The 18804-nt window shown below is 39.8% G+C and overlaps 1 protein-coding gene and 1 long non-coding RNA gene across 10 annotated transcripts in view; one reads left to right on the top strand and one right to left on the bottom strand.

Moving 5' to 3' along the window:
* The window catches only part of C25H12orf60 (chromosome 25 C12orf60 homolog), a 72569-nt gene that overhangs the window by 42367 nt on the left and 11398 nt on the right, over positions 1 to 18804 (bottom strand). For 2 of the 9 annotated variants that reach the window (XR_004134056.2, XR_010377802.1), the window contains one exon: positions 16551 to 18191. The exons of the other annotated variants lie outside the window; for them this stretch is intronic. This is a non-coding gene — a long non-coding RNA (chromosome 25 C12orf60 homolog). Of the gene's footprint in view, positions 1 to 16550; positions 18192 to 18804 lie in introns of those variants that run through there. 9 annotated transcript variants of the gene reach the window in all.
* On the top strand, positions 172 to 16291 carry ART4 (ADP-ribosyltransferase 4 (inactive) (Dombrock blood group)). The gene is made up of 3 exons (XM_010988871.3): positions 172 to 877; positions 3017 to 3725; positions 11294 to 16291. The coding sequence occupies exons 1-3, from the start codon at positions 707 to 709 to the stop codon at positions 11383 to 11385; spliced, it is 972 nt and encodes a 323-aa protein (XP_010987173.1). The 5' UTR covers positions 172 to 706; the 3' UTR covers positions 11386 to 16291.

Below are 18804 nucleotides of genomic sequence, written 5' to 3'. Positions count from 1 at the left end.
ACTGTCTTCTGACTGTAGTCATTTGGATTTCCTACAGACTGAAATAGTGTAGATTGAAGATCTGAGCTTTCAGTCAGAAGAAAAAACACAGAAGAGCTGTGACCCCAACAGGTATAATTTCTGGAGTGGACAATATCAAAGGTATGGTGGGAAAGCAGCAAAAAGAGCCTTCTTTCTGACAGTAACCCTACTGTTCTGCTTCGTGACAGCCCCTCCTGGGCAGGGCCTTTCAGCAGCACCAGATGAGCCCAACACAGGCCCACCTTAAGGTGGCATCTTCCCAGGGACCTGCACCAGCCAATCACGTCACTCAGGATGGACGGCTGCAGCACGAGATAACCCCATTTGGCGCCAAGCACTGTACAGTGTGTGCCTTGTTCTGCTTTCCTAAGAAAGTTAAGGCTGAGCTGGTGAGCCTGACCCTTAACAGGCCTTTGGAATTCCCCTGCATACAGGCTACATTAGGATTTTTTTTCCATTGGGAACGAACTTGAGTTTACTTTAGAAGCCCTTATTTGGTGCACAAGTCTGGGTATTTGACAGAGATTTCAGCTTTGCAAGTGAGTTGGGGTTGATTCCTTCTCTGGGAAAAACTGCTGGTCGCTCTGGTCCACAGAAGTCTCAACATAGACGTAGACAAGGAAGGTTCTTGCTGAGACTTAGCCAAAGAAAACTCCAAAGGAACGCTCTGAGAACTCATTTCAGGATGAAGCTGCAAGGGCAAAGAAGGGCTTCTAACACAGACAAATGCTGTCCATGGACCCACAGACGCCCGTGGACTCTTCTCCCAGCGACTGCAGCCCCTGCGGTGAGAATCCGGCCCTTGAGAGGGCAGCTTCCTCTCGTCCTGCTGCTGTCCACCCTGCAGAGGCCCACGGTGAGTTCCGAGGTGGGAGGCCACGGGGGAGGCGGTCTCTTTACCATCAGTCCCCAACAGAGCATTCTCCTGGTGACAACTTTTGAATGACCTTGAGTTCCTTGAGATAGCATTTCATTTAGACATTTTCATAAGTCATGCTAGCAAAGAGGGTCAAAAACAGACTGTGGTGTTCTTTACAGTTTCTAAATTTGGCATTATGGAAGCTAGAGGCTTGATTCTCCATAAAATTTAAGTAAAACCCTGCTCTGTCAGACAAATAATGCAAAATAAATCAAGTCGATTTGGCTCTAGACTGTTATCATATGGATCAACTCAAAAGAAGCCTTACAAAGTTTTATGTAATGAAAAATAACTCATGTTAACAGATAGAATACACATTTGAAATCTAGTAATATATTAAAGTTTGAGAGTTTGTGAAATTTGACAGAGCATTTTTTTTATTTTGTTTCGGTTTAAATAGATACTGTAGAACTATCTGCAAACAGGCTGTAAAGTTAGCGGTTAAAATCATTTAAGCAGTCTTAAAATTTTGTTCCAGTTTACTCGTGACTAGATGACGTCTCATCATAAATAACACAGTAAAAATACCAAATGGTGCATTTCTGCATTCCAGCTGCTACATTCTTGACATTAACTGGCTGGATTCTGATCTCTTAACATGTTCTTTAATAAGTACTGGTTATTAGAAAAGCATCCTTTCTTTGCCAAAACGGAAACATCTTGGAATTTAGATAACTGAAAATATGGCTCTAAATTACAGACTGATGATACTTAACGGGCCTGTATTCAAATCTCTAACTTCAATTGAACATGACACAAATCAACAAGTAACATTCAATCGGCTACCCATGAGAAAATGTCTTTTCCCCACTTCTGGTTTCCACTCCGGGTTCCTCAGAGGAAGGACTTTCCTAGGAAGACTCCTGACCACTGTCCAGCCCTTCCCTCATGCCGCTCCCCTGGAGGTGGGCGAATTCACTTGATCAGTAAAGTCAGGAAGGATAACTGGATATGCTGAGTTTGACTCTGCTCTTCTTCCTCCTGGGAGTCAGCCTGATGGCAAAAGCGTGAGTTCTGTATTCCTCCGTGATAAGAATCTAACCTGAACAGACTGCAATCCAATACTGCCCACGGCTGGGTGGGCAAGTCAGCCTCATTCTGAGGTTTACACTTAACAAGCCCACCAGTCATCAGACCTAAAGGTGTGTGCTCCAACATGGCTCACTTAGTAGTAAAAATTATATTTTAGCCTTTTTTTCTCATTTTTTTCAGGTCCTACGTGGAGAGAAGGCTGTCATTAACTAGGGGTCCCCTTGGAGAACTGAACATTACTCATCACTTAAATCTTTTCTTAAATAAATTCCAAAGATTTCACACAGGTTTTAGGTAGTCATAAAAGAGATCTGCTTTAAAATACTCATGACAGATTGTGAAGGGGTCGGGAGAAGAAACAGAAAGTATAATTAAACTTTAACATTGTTAGTTTTTTCCTTAAATGCTCAATATGCAAAAAGACTGTTCTCAGTGATATAAAAAAAGGTCACTTCCTCCCTGGATTTTTTGAGGTTTTGAAATGAAGGTTTTTTTGTGCTTTCAGTAATATTTGTCAAACAAAATTCAATCTCTAGCGTGGGTCACTGACACAGGACGGACTGGAGCAGTGTAATGATCATGAGTGAAACTTGCTTCAGCAAATACTGATTTTGAGGAGACAACTTGGTCTTAGAGTATAGCAAATCTGCTATCACACTATACAAAGCTATAAAACAGAAACCTCAATAGAGTCAGGAGACCAGAATGGGGAGCTCTCACACCCTGAGACATAGTGGAGTCCAACAGGAAGAAGAAAGACTTCTTTCCTGGCAAGGGTTCCGTCAAGGAAAGACATGGACTCTGTTTACTAAACCGCCTCCCCACAATCTTCCTTTTCCTCTCTATGAAAGTGTTCCTCTTCACTCGTCCTACAGGGACTTATACATGGCACACCATGGTTACAGACCCTGAACTGCAATTCTCTGCTGATCCCAAATAAAACCATCTTGGCCAGAGAAATACCTGGCAGTCTATTTATTTCAGGTCAACAAGATTCACCATCTGATTTGAAAAACTAAAATCAAGATTCTTCCTTCCTTATAGGTTGCAGTTAAAATCGACTTTGACTTGGCACCAAATTCCTTTGATGATCAGTACCAAGGCTGCAAGCAACAGGTCATAGATGAACTGATTCAAGGGGATTATTTCACAAAAGAACTAGAAGCCCATAGGGATTACCGCAAGGTCTGGCAGTTCACCCATGTAACCTGGTTGAACCAAGCAAAAGCTCTCCCCAAGAACATGAGTACTGCACATGCCTTGGCCATCTTGGTTTATTCATCAAACAACACCGTTCAATCAGACTTCGCTAGAGCCATGGCCAGTGCTGCTAGGTCTCCACAGGAATATAAACATTCATTCCATTTCAAATATCTACACTACTACCTGACCTCGGCAATCCAGCTGCTGAGGAACGAGACTGTTAGGAGGAATGAACCCCTGTGTTATGAGGTGCATCACGAGATGAAGGATGTCTACTTGGAAGCCCACACAGGTGCCACCATTCGATTTGGCCAGTTCCTCTCCACCTCCCTCCTAAGAGAAGAGGCACAGAAGTCTGGGAACCAAACGTTATTTACCATATTAACCTGCCTGGGTGCACCTGTACAAGATGTCTCTCTCAAGAAGGAGGTCCTGGTCCCTCCCTATGAGTTGTTTAAAGTTATAAATACAAGCTACCACCCAAGAGGAAACTGGTTGCAACTGCAGTCAACTGGGAACCTGAGCACGTATAACTGCCAGCTGCTGAAAGGTATTATTATTAATCCAAGTTGAATCCACTCTTACCAGGGTCACAGACCGCTATTCTTTTATAAAAGTTATTTTTCTGAGTGGACTGGCTGGGGGGAAGGCCAAAAACATGGATATTAGCCTTCAGTAATGGTGGAATTGGCAGAATAGAGAAAGCCCACCTTATTTCTTGATTTCCCCTCTCTTCTTTCTCCTCACCTGCCTCCAGGAAAACGTGTTTCTGCACTGGCACTAATCTATGGGGCATGCTAGACAAATACGGTATCTCTACTGGAGAAGATAGGGAATAAAACATAGCATTTAACCTTCTCCCTCAAATTCTTTTTTTGTCATGGTCATTTCATGAGCAAGGAGTGCTAAAAGCAAAGCAGGAGGTGTGATTTATTCATTCACGCCTACCTATTAACCCTTTTCTATGTTCTAGGAACTGGGATGGAAGGGCCCAGGTGACACAGAATAAAGCAAAATCACTATTTTAGAAGGATTTTTAGTCTCACGAGAAGTGGAAATACAAACTAATGTCTACACCCAAAAGTACTAAGTAATACGCCAGATGTTTAAGCAGCGGTTGTGGCGGCCCAGGGCAGGAAGCTAGCCACTCATTCTCTCTGGGGGAAGGGAGAAGGCTTCACAATAGGGGACCACATGGGACTGGAAGTAGGAATGGGAGTTCGCAGTGAAAGAAGAGAGAAAAAGTCATTTCAAGCAGAAAAAGCACATGCTGAATCAGAGATTTCAAACAGCCTGGTGTTTTCAGGGAAACTCCGAAATTCTGGATGACTGGAGGGTAGGATGTACAGGATAGGGAGAGGCTAGGAGTAGAGAGGGAGAGGAGACTGATTGGGGCTGGAGAGTTCTGATGGGGCCAGACTGTAAAAATTCTTGTATTCCATACTGAGAATTTTCGAGCTTCATGCTGTAAGTAGTAAGAAATCCTTAGTTTGTAAGGTAGAGCATCAGTCAGATCAGCATTTAGCAAGAGCTCTTGCTATTGTGGAAAATGAACTGAAGCAGGAGAAATTAGAGATATCACAGTACAAAAAAAAAAATGTTAAACTCCTTTTAAGAAAAACACATAACTGATTCCATTTTAGCCTTGCATGTTGCCAGCCAGTCACTTGACAGCAAATGCTGTCCAAATTCTGCAGTAACTGCTGTGCCTGGTTTGATTCAGAAGCAGAAGGAAGAAGACTTTCCTTATCCACATGTGCATTAGTTCACACTGACAGTTGACTGCAACCCAGCTCAGGAGTCTAACTTTGAAACATCCATGGATCTTTCTCTACTCCATCTTCATTACCAGTGTTAATCATTCAGGCTGTCATCATTTCTCAACACGTCAGGGCTAAAGCGTTGCAAAGGTCCTCAAACTGGCATCCACCCTGCAGTTTAAGTCCCGCTCACCCTGGCCTATCAGTAAACACAGACTCAGGGAGAGGTGACCCGTACTTTTATCTCCTCTCTCCTCCCCGTGACAGCGGGGCAGGCAGCAATTATGAATGAAATGTGTATATCTCTTCAGACCCCAAAGATCAGTGTTTATAGAGGAGAATGAAAACTAGAGTAAAATGTGAACAAAACAGTGAGCTTTTGATAATAAGTGATAATATCCACACTCCACACTCAGGTTCCAGGATTCTTTGGAACCACGTCTGCCAAGGACACCGTTGCTTCATTCTCATCATGGATCTGAGTTGGGTAATATTTATCCTAGGTTAATGAGCACAGTAAAATACACTAGAGAAAAATCATAGACTATTTATGTCAAGGAGGAGGAGACGGGGGGAGGAATATATAACAGAAACCATTTCCCATGCTCTAGCACTCTGCAAGTCCCAAAGAAACACAGGGACTCTCTTTCTTCAAGACGCTTCTCCCTCCCCAAATTAGTGACCTTTGCTCTCCTGTGGTGAAACTACTCAAACACAGCTTTAACTTGGTTTTGAGTTAGGGCTTATCTGGGATAGCCATGAGTATTACTAGATTCTGGAAATTTGGTTGGTCTTGGGATATTTGAAATCAGAAATCAAACCTAAGGCACTCAATAATCTTTTGCTCTGTAAGTTCTTGGTGGGCAGGGGCTTGACTACATCTTGTTTAAGAGCCTGGCATGGAATCCAGGCAGTCTGACCCCAGACCCACCCTGTCTAGACTCATATGCAACGTGTACCACTTTTTAGCTGTGTTCTCAGTCAGACTGCTTAAACTCTTAACTTTCACCCTCATAATGAGCAAAATGATAAGAGCCCCGTAGGGCTCTTGTGAAGGTTAGATAAAATAAAATACTAAATTATTTCTACATTCCCTAGCATATAATAAATGGTAAGTAAGTTTTGACTATTATTAACTTTAGTCCCCTGGCACACAGGGGGCATTCAATCTACATTGATTGAATGAGTGAATGAATAAATGCCTCTAAAAGATCTGGGCCTTGGGTCTGATGACAACGTAACTCAATTGACTAAAAAGAGTTCCATTATTTGCTAAGAAAGGAAAATATTCTAGAAGATTCAACCCCTAGTCAAGAGTAAGGAGCTGTCACCACAGTGTAAATGATCTAGAGTGTGGTCACTTGAGATGTGAGTTACCGTATCTCAATTTTTCCTAGAAATTCATCACTGGGTGGTTTCGGGAAAAGAGATTATAAATGCAGAATAAAAGTACCACTGGTCTTGGAGGGTAATATTTTGGTCAGAGGCATTGTATGATAGGCCAAGAGCTGGAACTGGGGTGTCCTTCTAGCCAGCACAGCGATAAAGCTACCAGGAGAGTGAATGATGGAGAGTAAACCGAACCTGCAGTGATGATGCTGAAAGTTGCAGGGAAGCTGCTCCATCCTCTGGTCCCACCATCCCCCAGCCTCACAGGGAAGCCAGCTGAGGGAAGCCTCAAGTCTGCCATTGGCTAGTTGTTGGCACAGACACTTCAGCTGAGGACAAAAAGGCTATACAGTCTAGGAATGGACCAATAGTCACCTATCTCTACCGGTTACAAAAAAAAAAGAAAAAGTTTGATTGACTTCAGAATGCTTTCAGCTATTCAGTGCAGTATTTCATTTTTCTCAGTAGGTAAGCTCTTTCCAAAATCTGAGTCATTTCTATTAACTAGTAAGTAACGTTCTACTTACTCCAACATCCTGGAGCAGCAGTAGATTGGTTGACCCATACACGAACAATGGGAGCAGGGAGGTGGTGGGTTTTTCTTATCTGGGAGCCCTTCACTGGTAGGGAGGAAGATTAGTTGTCTCCCCAGACCTGCTTTTCTAGACGGCTGCTATGGCCCACTTCGCTCTTCCCACCCCACCACCTGGACTACACCACTAACCGCAGCCTCGGGGCTTCACAGAGGGTGTGAATGAGTGAATGAACAAATGAAGCAGAACAGATATCTGATTTCTCATGAAACTGGAATCCTCTCCTTTCGATGTTTTCACAAGCAGGAGCCTCAAGCGATTCTACGTCCCCCCAGAATCCCCGTGAGGTAGTGATTTATGTTTCCTCTCTGGTTCCCTCTTAATCTGACAGACGCAATATGTGAAAAACAACAGGAAGAACTTTAAAACTGGTCAGCCAGGGCCCTGCATTCTCCCGATAAAAAAGACAGTAATTAGAGAGCAGAGCTTCCCCAGTCCTTCAGTGTATTTCAAAATTGCTTCTATTAACTTGTAACTGCAGTTCTCAAGTTCAAAGAATTCTCAGGAATGTGTCGCCTTCAGAGAGTCAAGGGGTCAAATTGGTAGCATAATACATTTAAGGGAGTGAATGTGCAAAAGAAATTTTCTTCTAATTCTTCTCTCACCCCTCCCATGACCTGTACTTGTTACCACAGAAACAGATGTTTTCATGCCCACTGGAAGACTCAAAATATGTTATGTGAGTTATCTGTCCTTAAAAGTTGCTTCTTTCAGCAAAATAATCTGTGCCAAAAATCTGTAAACACACAAATACATGCTCTGTTCTGTGTCACTGGATTCACAAAGAAGAGGGGTTTATTTGTCAAAATGTTTCACATAATCAAAATTCTTAAGCATGTTTCCAGAAAAAATATAGTCAATTGTTTGTAGTGAGCCTGGTTTTACATGTTAATCTTGCCAGTTACCAGCAGCGAGAATACGGACAAATGGCTTCATCTCTCTGTGCCTCAGTTTCTTTATATGTAGAATAGGAATAATTTTGTTTTAAAAAGTAAAACCTACCTTTATAAGATTCTGGTGAGGATAACATGAAGTGAGAGTAAAAAGCTCCTAGAATCGGATGTGACACGTGTTAAATAAGTACCCAAAACTCTTCAGCTGCTATCATTGCTACCATTATAGTTACCTGTTTTATTAACTTATCATTTCCTGTCTTCTTTTACTCTGGGCTTCAGTTATCTCAGAGCAGTTTTCTCCATTGGTGGCATCACACTCACCTTGAGGTAGAGTGTCTGTCTCAGACAAATGGGCAAAAGGATGGGTAATCGGATAAACGTGGGAGACGGCATGGCATGATGGGAAGAGCAGGGACGGTGGGGCCAGTGAGGGCTGGGCGCGTCCATAGCTCTGTGGCCTTGTGCAAATGACAACTCTCTTTCTTCATGTCTAACACAGGGGCAACACTTTCCTAGAAGGGATGTCGTGCTGGCACTTGGTATCCACCCTCTTAAACACAACTGAAAAACTCTGGGAAAGTACTTTGCACATGGAAGTGGGGTAATAGTTTAATGGCACAAATGTCTGCTTCAGAAAAACTGACTATAAAAGGAAAAGACAGAAGAGATAACACCATTTTTTTAGGGCCAATTTTTTTCTAAATAACATTCTAAAAGATCAACACTCATCACTCAGAATTTTGACAGAACAAGGCTCTAGATTGCATTTGCCACCAAATACTAGATTAACTAGATATAATGCATGTCAGTTTTTCCTTTTTCTGCTTTTTTTTCAAGAGATTGAATATTTCTTTCTGAACAATCTGATATAATTCACAGATTCAGATTTCATGATAAAAGACATAATAATTATGCATTTCTCCCCAGACTGTGTACCTAAGGCAGAGGTGATGAAATTTAGGTTATAACACACCAATAAAATGGTATTTGTTTAGCAGTTTAGCTCACAAGACTGTCACACCCATTAGCTTTTAATTCGTACAAGCAACCTGTATATTGGGCTGTTAACCCCACTGTACAAGTCCAGGACAATTTTCTCTATAGGTTGCTTTCAGGAGATTTATTTTTCCCTTCAAAAATGTTACTGAGAACCTACAATCTGTTTCAATCTTCTGTGACTCTTTACATTATAAACACACTTTACATTCACATAAATACACATACACAGATGCATATACAACAAGACAATAGTTGATCTTTTCACATGCATTGCAATGCTAGTGTTTTATATTTTAACCCATTATTGCATTATTAAAGAGTGATGGCTATGACCTACTAAACTGATGTCACAAACCATTAATGGATCACAACTTCCAATTTGAAAAGTACTGTACTAGGGAACAGAGGGAGTAAAAAGCATTGACTAGTCTAGAAGAAAAGTAAAGACAAATAACAAAAGTAAAATTAATGTGGGTTGTCTTCAAATGAGAGACTGTAATTAATTTAATTCACAGGTATTTTTCATTTATTCTCCTAAATATATTGCCTGTGTAAAAAAATACTAATATGAAGTAGAAATGATAATGACCGTAAGAGAGGTGGAGAAAAACAAGAGAGGAAAGAAAAAACTACTTTAACGTAAGAAAATAAAATTAAAGTAAGCTATTTTTAATATTCTAGTTTTATGAAGAGGGCTTCAGAGGTAGCTTTGAAGGATGTGTATGATTATAACATAGCAACGTCTCTGTGTTTGTCTCTTATTTGAACATTAGCACAATCACAGTGAAGCAAAGTGGTAGCGGTGATAATGGCATTTCCAAAAACCTGGAGATGCTCTCTTTTTTCAGGTGAGAAAACTGAGGCCCAATGAAGGTAACTGACATGATCTAAGTCAAACATCTAGGGTAGAGCTTCAACACCAAAGCCAATCATCCCCCAAAACCATCATCTTTCTCTATTATACTGTTTCCATGTTAATCAATATTTTCTGATAACTCCTCAGTAGAATCTTACCCTATGAAAAAGTACGGGGCTAGAGGTTTTTGTGATTTCTAGCCTCAGTGAAGAGAAAATAAAACAAAAAACACTTAATAATCATTCCAATGAGGGATTTCCTAAAGTGGTGTTAATGGTCCCCGGGTCCCTGTAAGAATTTAGCTAATACAATTTTAAAACAAACTTTGACAAAAGCTTAGAAATATGTATGCAATATTAATTTTTCTTATCTAAGAAAACTGAGGTTTTGAAAATTACTGTTGGTACATATAGAATTTCAAATAGAAATTTCAGGAAACTCAAGGGATTTTATACATTATGTGAAAGTAATGGGGAAAATATTACTGCATCATCTGATGATCCTATCAAACAATATGTTCCAATATTGAGGCAATCACAGAGTTGAATGTCTTCCTACCCCAAATGTCTTTTTTATGCTAAATAATTAGCAAAGGCTGGTTGAAAAGGAGATTCCACTCTTTAGAGCATTTTTAAAAAGGTTCCCATCTTGCATCTCATTCCACAATCTCATCCCATTGTATTCCCAATTAGTAGTTATATCTAACAATAACTTTTTGTATTCTAGTTTTGCTTCCATCAGCCACACCTAACTAGCTGCTAACTTTTCCCCATGAAAAGTGCGTACATGTAAGCAGTACACACATACACACACACACATACACACACACACATACCCCAAGCAGGGGTGAATACTTTTTGCCCACTTTGTAATAAAAAAAAATTTGATGAAAGGACATGCAATATATGGAGAGACAATACAGTGGTTAAAAATATAGAGTTGAACCAGACTGCCTAAGGTTGATCACTGCCTACACTACATACCAGGTGTGTGATGTTTGACAAGTTTCTCCACATCTCTGTGTCACAGTTTTATTAAGTAAAAAGTGAGGCTAATGAGAATACGTGGATTTTGTTACGTGGATTAAATGAGTTAATTTATAGCAAGTGCTTAAAACAGATCTTAGCACAGAATAAACTTTTGATCAATGTTAGTTTTCATAATGGTGATAAGATGATTATAATTAAGGAGAGGGTAACGGTAATGGGAACAATTCTGCTGCTGACGAAAATAAAGACAAAATCAGGAGCTCTGCTGGGCGACCTGAGGTAAACCCCTTAACCTCTTGGTGCTGGCTTCATCGACTGCAAAATAAGCAAGCTGAGTTCTGTCAGCTAGAAAAAAATCTAAGAGAAGACTTTTTTTGGAAAGCAGCTAGCTTCAAATATTTTTATTAGGAATTTTCTAAGTTACAACAGTGAATCTGGGGGAGGGTATAGCTCAGTGGTAGAGTGCCTGCTTAGCATGCACAAGGTCCTGGGTTCAAGCCCCCGTACCTCCATTAAAAAAAAAGAAAAGATCCAAAAAAAAAAGTGAATCAAAGGAGAAATAAGGTGTTTTAAAATAAATAAATAAACTCTGCTACCAAAAACATCGCTAACTTTCTTACATGTTTGTTTTCACAGCTTCCAGCAAAAAGTGCATCGCTACTCCCGCAGTTATTGCTTCCGTCTCCTTTTTGACCAGTGTCATCATCTCTTCCAAAGGTGGCGCATAAAGAAGGCTTGTGGGTTTTGCCTTCCCTGTCCCCTTTTGCTTTCTTCCAGTCCAGGCACCCTGACTCCCCATGGGGAATCCTTCTGCACACCTATCAATTGATGCAGACCTGGCTCAGCCCACTGCCTATGAGTAACTTCTCCATGGACACAGAGATTTATGTTGGAATAGGAAAATGATCCAGTCAGAGCCTGTGAGATACAAGCAGGGTACTTTATGGAATTGGGCTGGGAGTACATGGGAGCCATTTTTTTGAGTGAAGATTAGTGAAAGCAGAGTATGAGCCTAGAATCGCCAGTGGCTGCCTTGCTACCGAGAAGAGAGAATCTGCCTCCCTGAGAATGCAGCTAACACAATGAAAAAAGAGCTGAGAAATGAAAAGAAAGTGAAAACTGATGAAAGTGTCTGAGCCCCTAGATCCAGCTGTGCCTGAAACTGCTTTTCATTTCATAAATCAATAAATTGTATTTTTGCTTATATAATTTGAATTAAAATTTCTATTTCATGCAGTCGAAGGAGTTATGATGAATACAAGAACTCTTTCATTTTTAATTTAGCGATCCTAAGTATTAGGAACAAATCAGAGACCCTTGAGTTAGAAAGCGATGGACAAATTCTTCATCAAATGATAAAGCTTTGAGCCTCAGAGACATACTAAAGGTGTGAATACTCTTAATAGATTTTTGCCAGCATTCAAAACCAAACCAGTGTAGTCTCAGGTGTGAGGAAACACGGAAACCCGAGAAATAGGTGGGACAGTTAATGAAAGATGTTAGGGGAATCTCATTCACTGCCAGTAATGGGGTGTGGCACACATGTTTCTTCTAAAATATTACAGAATTAAGAATTTAAACTCATATGTTAATTTACAGAATGCTTTATGGCAAATTGGACTTTGAGTCTTCATCACAAATTTAAGTATGTTTGTTAGGAAAGCAAGTGGATGTGTGTGGAGATAAAGGAGAAGGTAAGGGAATTACCAAGCAAATATTCAAATTACCACGCAAATATCAAAGATATACTGAGTCCCCATTATGTGCAAACAATTCAGTAAAAAGAAGTATAAATCATCAACTTCACAGCTGGGCATGTCCTCCAACTCTTCTCTCAGGGAGGAGACAAGATAAGTGGGACAATGGGGGACTGCTTGACCTGATCTCCAAAGACCCTACTAATTGGGCTAAATGGAGTGAAGGTGAGAGCTGGTGCCAAACCTTTGAGTTCTGAAAGTCCATGCTACTTAGCTCCTCTGAGACTTAGATAAGATGCAGCAAAATTGGAAATCAGCTCATCCAGCCCCAGTAGGACTTCCCCAAGGGCCTGGGTCATAACAGAAGAGGTTGAGTGAGGAATTAACGGCATCAAATCACCAGGTAGAGAATTCAGGCATCCAGTACTGTCATTCTTCCCCCCGCCTCGCCCCCCCCCGCTTCCCCTTTGGAAACCATAAGTTGATTTGTTTTCTATGTCTTTGAGTCTGTTTCCCTTTTGTATCTAGATTCAGTTGTATTACTTTTAGGTTCTACATATAAGTGATATCATATAGTATTTGTCTTTCTCTGTCTCACTTACTTCATGAAGTATAATATTCTCTAGATTCATCCATGTTGCTGCAAATGGCAATATTTCGTTCTTTTTTATGGCTGAGTAATATTCCATTGTCACATATTTACCACATCTTCTTAAGCCAATAGTCTGCTGATGGGGACTTGGGTTGTTTCCATGTCTTGGCTATTGTAAATAGTGCTACTAGTAGAACACTGGAGGACATGTATCTTTTTGAATTAGTTTTTGTTTTTTCCAGATGTATAACCAGGAGTAGGATTGCTGGATCATGCAGTAGCTCTTTTTCAGTTTTTTAAGGAACCTCCCATATTGGTTTCCATAGCGGCTGCACCAATTTACATCCCCACCAGCAGTGTAGGAGGTTCCCAGTATTATCATCCTTTACATTGAGATTTTGAAATGAATAGGGTCTGTTACCTAGCTTACACTGGCCTCTTCACCCAATTAAGCAAACAAAATTTCCATAAACACATACAGTTTCCATGATTCATTGCCCAGAATCTTTGGCAGATTAGCGGCTATCTAGTAGAGAATCCTGAGGGCATGGCTTCAGGAACAAGCTTTGCAGTGAGTCTTGGTGAGGCAGTAGTGAAATGTGCTAGGAAAAGCCTCCTACATCTTGCTTATATATTTTTTTGGTGTTATACAAATTTATTTGTTGAGCCATACTATGTACAAAGCACTTTCGGATTTAAATTTGGATACACTAAGCCAGATCTTCAATAAGTTTACAATCTCTTAGAAGAAATTAAGAAAATAACACAAACAAGTCACAAAGGAAATATCAAAAGATACAGGGAAATCAAGCCTTCTGTTCATGAGAGTTCAGAAGAGAGATTCCTTCTAACTGAGGTGAGAGAGGAAGCCAGGAAGGCTTCAAGTAGGAGGCAGCATTAGAGCAAGACCTTGGGACAATGGGATGGGAGCAAAGGGTAAGAGGAAGGAGAAAAAACAGGAAGCATGGGTGTGTATCAAGTGCTTAGTGCCAATAACAAGTACAAATAATAAGTGTTTGAAGTTTATAGAGAAAACCAGGATTCTTCTGGCCTCTAGTTGGGTACAGCTTTCTGTCAGAGACAAGACTTAGAGGATGGTCTTCAGATGGGTGGAAAAGAGACAGCTGGGTAGAGAAGAAGGTGGGATACAGGATGATCACTGCATATGAGGGTCAGAAAACAGGTCTGGCAGAGTGAAGGAGTAATGTAACCGGAGAGGAAAGTTGAAGCCAGTTAAGTCAGTTAAGCCTAGAGAGTTAGCCTAATGCATTTGACATCCATGAGAAATCAGAGTTTTCTAAGTAAAACATTTTAAACTGATTTTCACAGCATACTGCCAGCACCACTAGCATCAGTATCCCTTAAAAGCCTGTTAGAAATGTGAATTCTAGGGCCTGATCCCAAATCTATGGAATCAGAAACCCAGAAATCTGTGTTTAATAAGCCCTCCAGACTTGTGATCTATGTGATTATAATCATTAAGGGAATAACCAATCTTTAAAAAAGATAACTTAGTTCTTCCTCCTGCTTTATGGAACAAGTCTCTGGAGCTAGAAGTTGTTCTCTTGATGTAGATTTATGGGTTTAGTTAAGGATGATTGTATGTAGTTTGCATCCCCTCCATCTCTCCCTGAGGTCCAAATGTTTTGTGCAAGAAGTTTGTAAAGCGGACCTTTGATTTAAATTGATTTGAAGTCTAAGTTCATGAAATTTTAGGAGATTGATTTCAAAAAATTCACTGTAATTTCTGCCCCTGTTAGTCTGGGATATCTTCTAAGAATAAAATGGACCCTCAATTGTACATAAACTCACATGGATTGTTAAAATAAACTACATTATAAATTTGCATAGTACGTATCTTTTTATAGTAAGTTTATTAAAATAACATGTGCATCTCCCCTTTTTGTATATACAGAACGTACCAGCATCTGAAGGCCACCCATCTTTATTGAGGTGGGCACCACCCATCTCTAACATCAAAGGGCTACACTGGCTGCCATTCCCAATGGCATCTAGTGAAGATTTCCCTTGAACTGTCACCTGTCACTCTTCCAGTCATTTCACAGAAAGACTCTGACCCAGGACTTTTCTTTGTCCCATTCATTTCCATCTGTGTCCCCCAGCAACATCCTGGTATACAACCCTAAGTCCAAGAAAAGGCAAGTGAATCTCCAGACACATAGGTTCAGAAAAGGTAACAAAGAGGTGCACCTCCCTCCTCTCATTTGTATATGTGTCTTTCTGAGAGGACAGTAGCAAATGGATCAGCTCAAGAGCTTCCTCAAAATAAGATAGTTGTTAATGGGTATCTACTGCCAGCGAGCGAGGATTCAGCTTTAGAGTGGAGAGAAAATGCAGAGTTAATGTATTGAAACTCATCCTTTTCCAGGCCCTCTAAGCCCTAGAAATGTTCAAAATCCCCTCGACCCTTACCATAGGGCATTCTGAAGGTCTTATTGGTAGGGAGAATGGAATAGATAACTAATATAAAGTTACAATGGTAATTACAATAGCAGCTGTGGCTTTGGAGCTGGGCTCTTGGCTCAAGCTGACAAAAGTACAACTTCAAAGGCGCCATGATTAGGGAGGTCTTCTGCAACCTTCATATAAGTGACTTCACAGCTGGCTAAAGAATATGTAAATGATGGAGGAACGATATACCTCAAGTGCTAGAGCACATGCTTAGCACATATGAGGTCCTGGGCTCAATCCCCAGTAGTGCCTCTAAAATTAAATAGATGAACAAATAAACCCAATTATCTCCCTCCCAAAAGTAAATAACAAAAATAAAATAAAAAATTTTTAAAGAATACATAAAAGAAGTTGTGGTATATCTATACAATGGAATACTACTCAGCCATAAAAAAGAATAAAAATGCCATTTGCAGCAACATGGATGGACCTGGAGATTGTCATTCTAAGTGGAGTAAGCCAGAAAGAGAAAGGAAAATATGACCTGATATCACTTATATGTGGAATCTAAAAAAAAAAAGATGACACTAATGACCTCATAAACAGAAACAGACTCACAGACACAGTAAACAATCTTATGGTTACTGGGGAAAGAGGGTGGAAAAGGATAAATCTGGGAGTTTGAGATTCGCAAATGTTAGCCACTATATATAAAAACAGATTAAATATAGAGCACAAGGAACTATATTCAAATATCTTGTAATAACTGTTAATGGAAAAGAATATGATAATGAATATATGTATGTATATGCATGACTCAGACATTGTGCTGTACACCAGAAACTGATACGTTGTAACTGACTATAGCTCAATAAAAGAAAAAAAATTAAATAAATAAATAAATAAAAATTAAAAGAATATGTAAATAGAGCATTTTCTTTGTCTCCATCTAACGCTCATAATTTCTTTCCCTTCTAGTTTCTCATGCTTCAGACCTTTTTTCTTTATTTTGAATAGAGTGTAAGGAAACATTTTTTAAGGAGAAAATGGGATTTAAAATTTTAAACAAGAAAATGTTTAAATGAGGAAAATTCTTAGAAGGAAAACCCCAATGGAGAACTAGAGTTAACTACTTTTAAAGTGAGTAGTAAATTCCGTATTTAAAAAAAAAAACAAACTAGAGTTACTCATTGCTTTTCTTGTTCTTAACAAAGTCCCTACTGGGTATCATGTGACATAGGGCAATCTTGAGAGCATACACTCATTTGCAATCCATGGGAGCCCAAGATGTTAAGGTAGGCAAATGGATTTGTCTAACTTTTCATCCCTAATACAAGCACAGCTCAGAAATCTTACTTCTTTTATGGTCAAGTAACAAGTGTTATGCTATCTTCTTTGTGAAAGGTTAGATAGAGCACCTTCATTTTCCAGCCTCCAATATCTCCTAATTATAAGATCTCAGTAGGAGACAAACAAGAATAACTCATCTGCTCTCGTCCTATTCACACAAACAAGACAAGTCTATTACTCCTCACTCACTGTTCTTATTTACTTTTAGATAAATCATATTAAAAGTATTTAGTGATGGCTCATGATGGGCAAGGCACTAAAGTATATAAAAATTGGTACATGAGTGATAAAAATATGGAAGTTTACGCTTCCTAGGACTGAACGGTAGTTTCTGCCAGATTATTTAATGATAATGGGTACATTTACCTGGACTTTGCACTGTAGGAACTAGAAATAGGATTATGAAGAGTGGAAATTAGTTGAGGGCTATTTTAATTATCTTGAAGATGAAATATGTTTAGAAACAACCTCTTTTTTACATAAACCAAACTTGATTGTTTTGAATAATATATTCTTTTCAGTAACTGCCATTTCAAGCAGGATTTCTTTGTTCATTTTTATTTGAATAAAGCAAAACTTGAGGTAAATGGTTTGCCAGGTGACTACTCTTTGAACTCATGCCCCAACAGACCACATGTCCGGCATCCAAGGTCTTAGAATGTATTATGAAAACTCACAGGATTTGAATTGGTTTTCTGACAAAGTGAGCACTTCTGTCTCCCTCCTACTAATCACTGGCTTTCTTAAACACAGAAAACTTGGCTTCCATAGTTTTTATGGCTTTTTGGAGGGTCTCTAAGATTGGTCCCATAGTTTTGACAACTTGCTCCAACTGATCTGCGGCTGACTTAATTGTGTTCTTGGCATTCTCAGTGTTCAGTGCATCCTGCAACTTGTTCAAGGCATCTATTGTAGTGGCTTTGGATGGACCTGGACTTGGGCTTTTCTCAGATGCGGTGGCATCTGATTGCTCTTTGGTGTCTTTTCTATAGAAGTCACTTAATTGAAGATTCATGATAGGATATTTCATTAAGAGTGAAAGAGAGGACTCCAAACTCTCAAGGACGTTACTACTATTCAGCACAGAGACAAGGGCTGGTATGTGGGTATTGTGGAACATCTCTTTAGCGGACTGCTGCAGCTCCTTTACACTGCTACTCTTCTCAGCCACAGAGCACATGGCTGCTGCGATCTTGGAACTCAAAGGATCACTCTGCATTTTGTTGTGCTTTGCCTCCACTGCAGACTGCATTTCCTTAAAAATTCTGAGCATCTGTTCAAAGACATCCTTAACGTTACCATCGTCTCTCACAGTCATCAAGGAGATCTGGGTGTTCATACTGCTGTTAAACAATTTGGTGAGTGTATTTGTGAAGGAAGCGAGATCTTGCATGTGAAAGAAGAATGTTTTGGCAGCTTGAACCAGCCTCTCTTTATCCTTTTCCGCCTCTGAAGACATTTCTCCAGCAGAAATGTCTCAGCACTGTAAAGCAAGCAGTAAACCAAGTGAAAACTAAAAGTATGTCTGTCAGTCATAGAGAGATGGAACGTATAATCTAAATATGAGGATAACTCCTATCAAATGGTAGAAAGCTAAACAAGCTTTAAAGTAGAAATGATCTTGTCCTTTGATAAAAATAATTAAAATAGAGTAGATTAGGGGTGGTTTATTACATTTAAATTGCATATCAAATATGGTGTGCTGGATCCTGAATTAAACATGCTAATATTTGGAGTGATACCATTCTCAGGTTATTACCCTCAGTAACTGTTTAATCTAGTGGAGAAGACTGGATAAAGCATTAAAAAATTACATAGAGGGGCTCTGGTTCCAGTTAAGATAGAGCAACTACACTCCATCTAATCTTTCCTACTGATTACAACTAAAAATTCTGGGTGGAATATGCAAAGTAACTATCAAATAACTCTGAAAGGTGGATAACAGCAGATCGAGGAAGTGCAGCATTCCAAAGGTCAAGACCTTCTAATGTAAACTCCCAAAATGCCTGTCCTGCATAAAAAATGTTTCTGTACTCTCGTGACAAGTCTACCTCTTCTGCTGTAGAGAGAAATGTCAATGTCTCTAACCAATGTTC

The sequence above is a fragment of the Camelus dromedarius genome, chromosome 25 (assembly GCF_036321535.1).
Source record: "Camelus dromedarius isolate mCamDro1 chromosome 25, mCamDro1.pat, whole genome shotgun sequence".
Taxonomy (NCBI): domain Eukaryota; kingdom Metazoa; phylum Chordata; class Mammalia; order Artiodactyla; family Camelidae; genus Camelus; species Camelus dromedarius.
The sequence above is the reverse complement of the archived record's forward strand: the minus strand, read 5'-3'. Positions and strand labels throughout refer to the sequence as shown.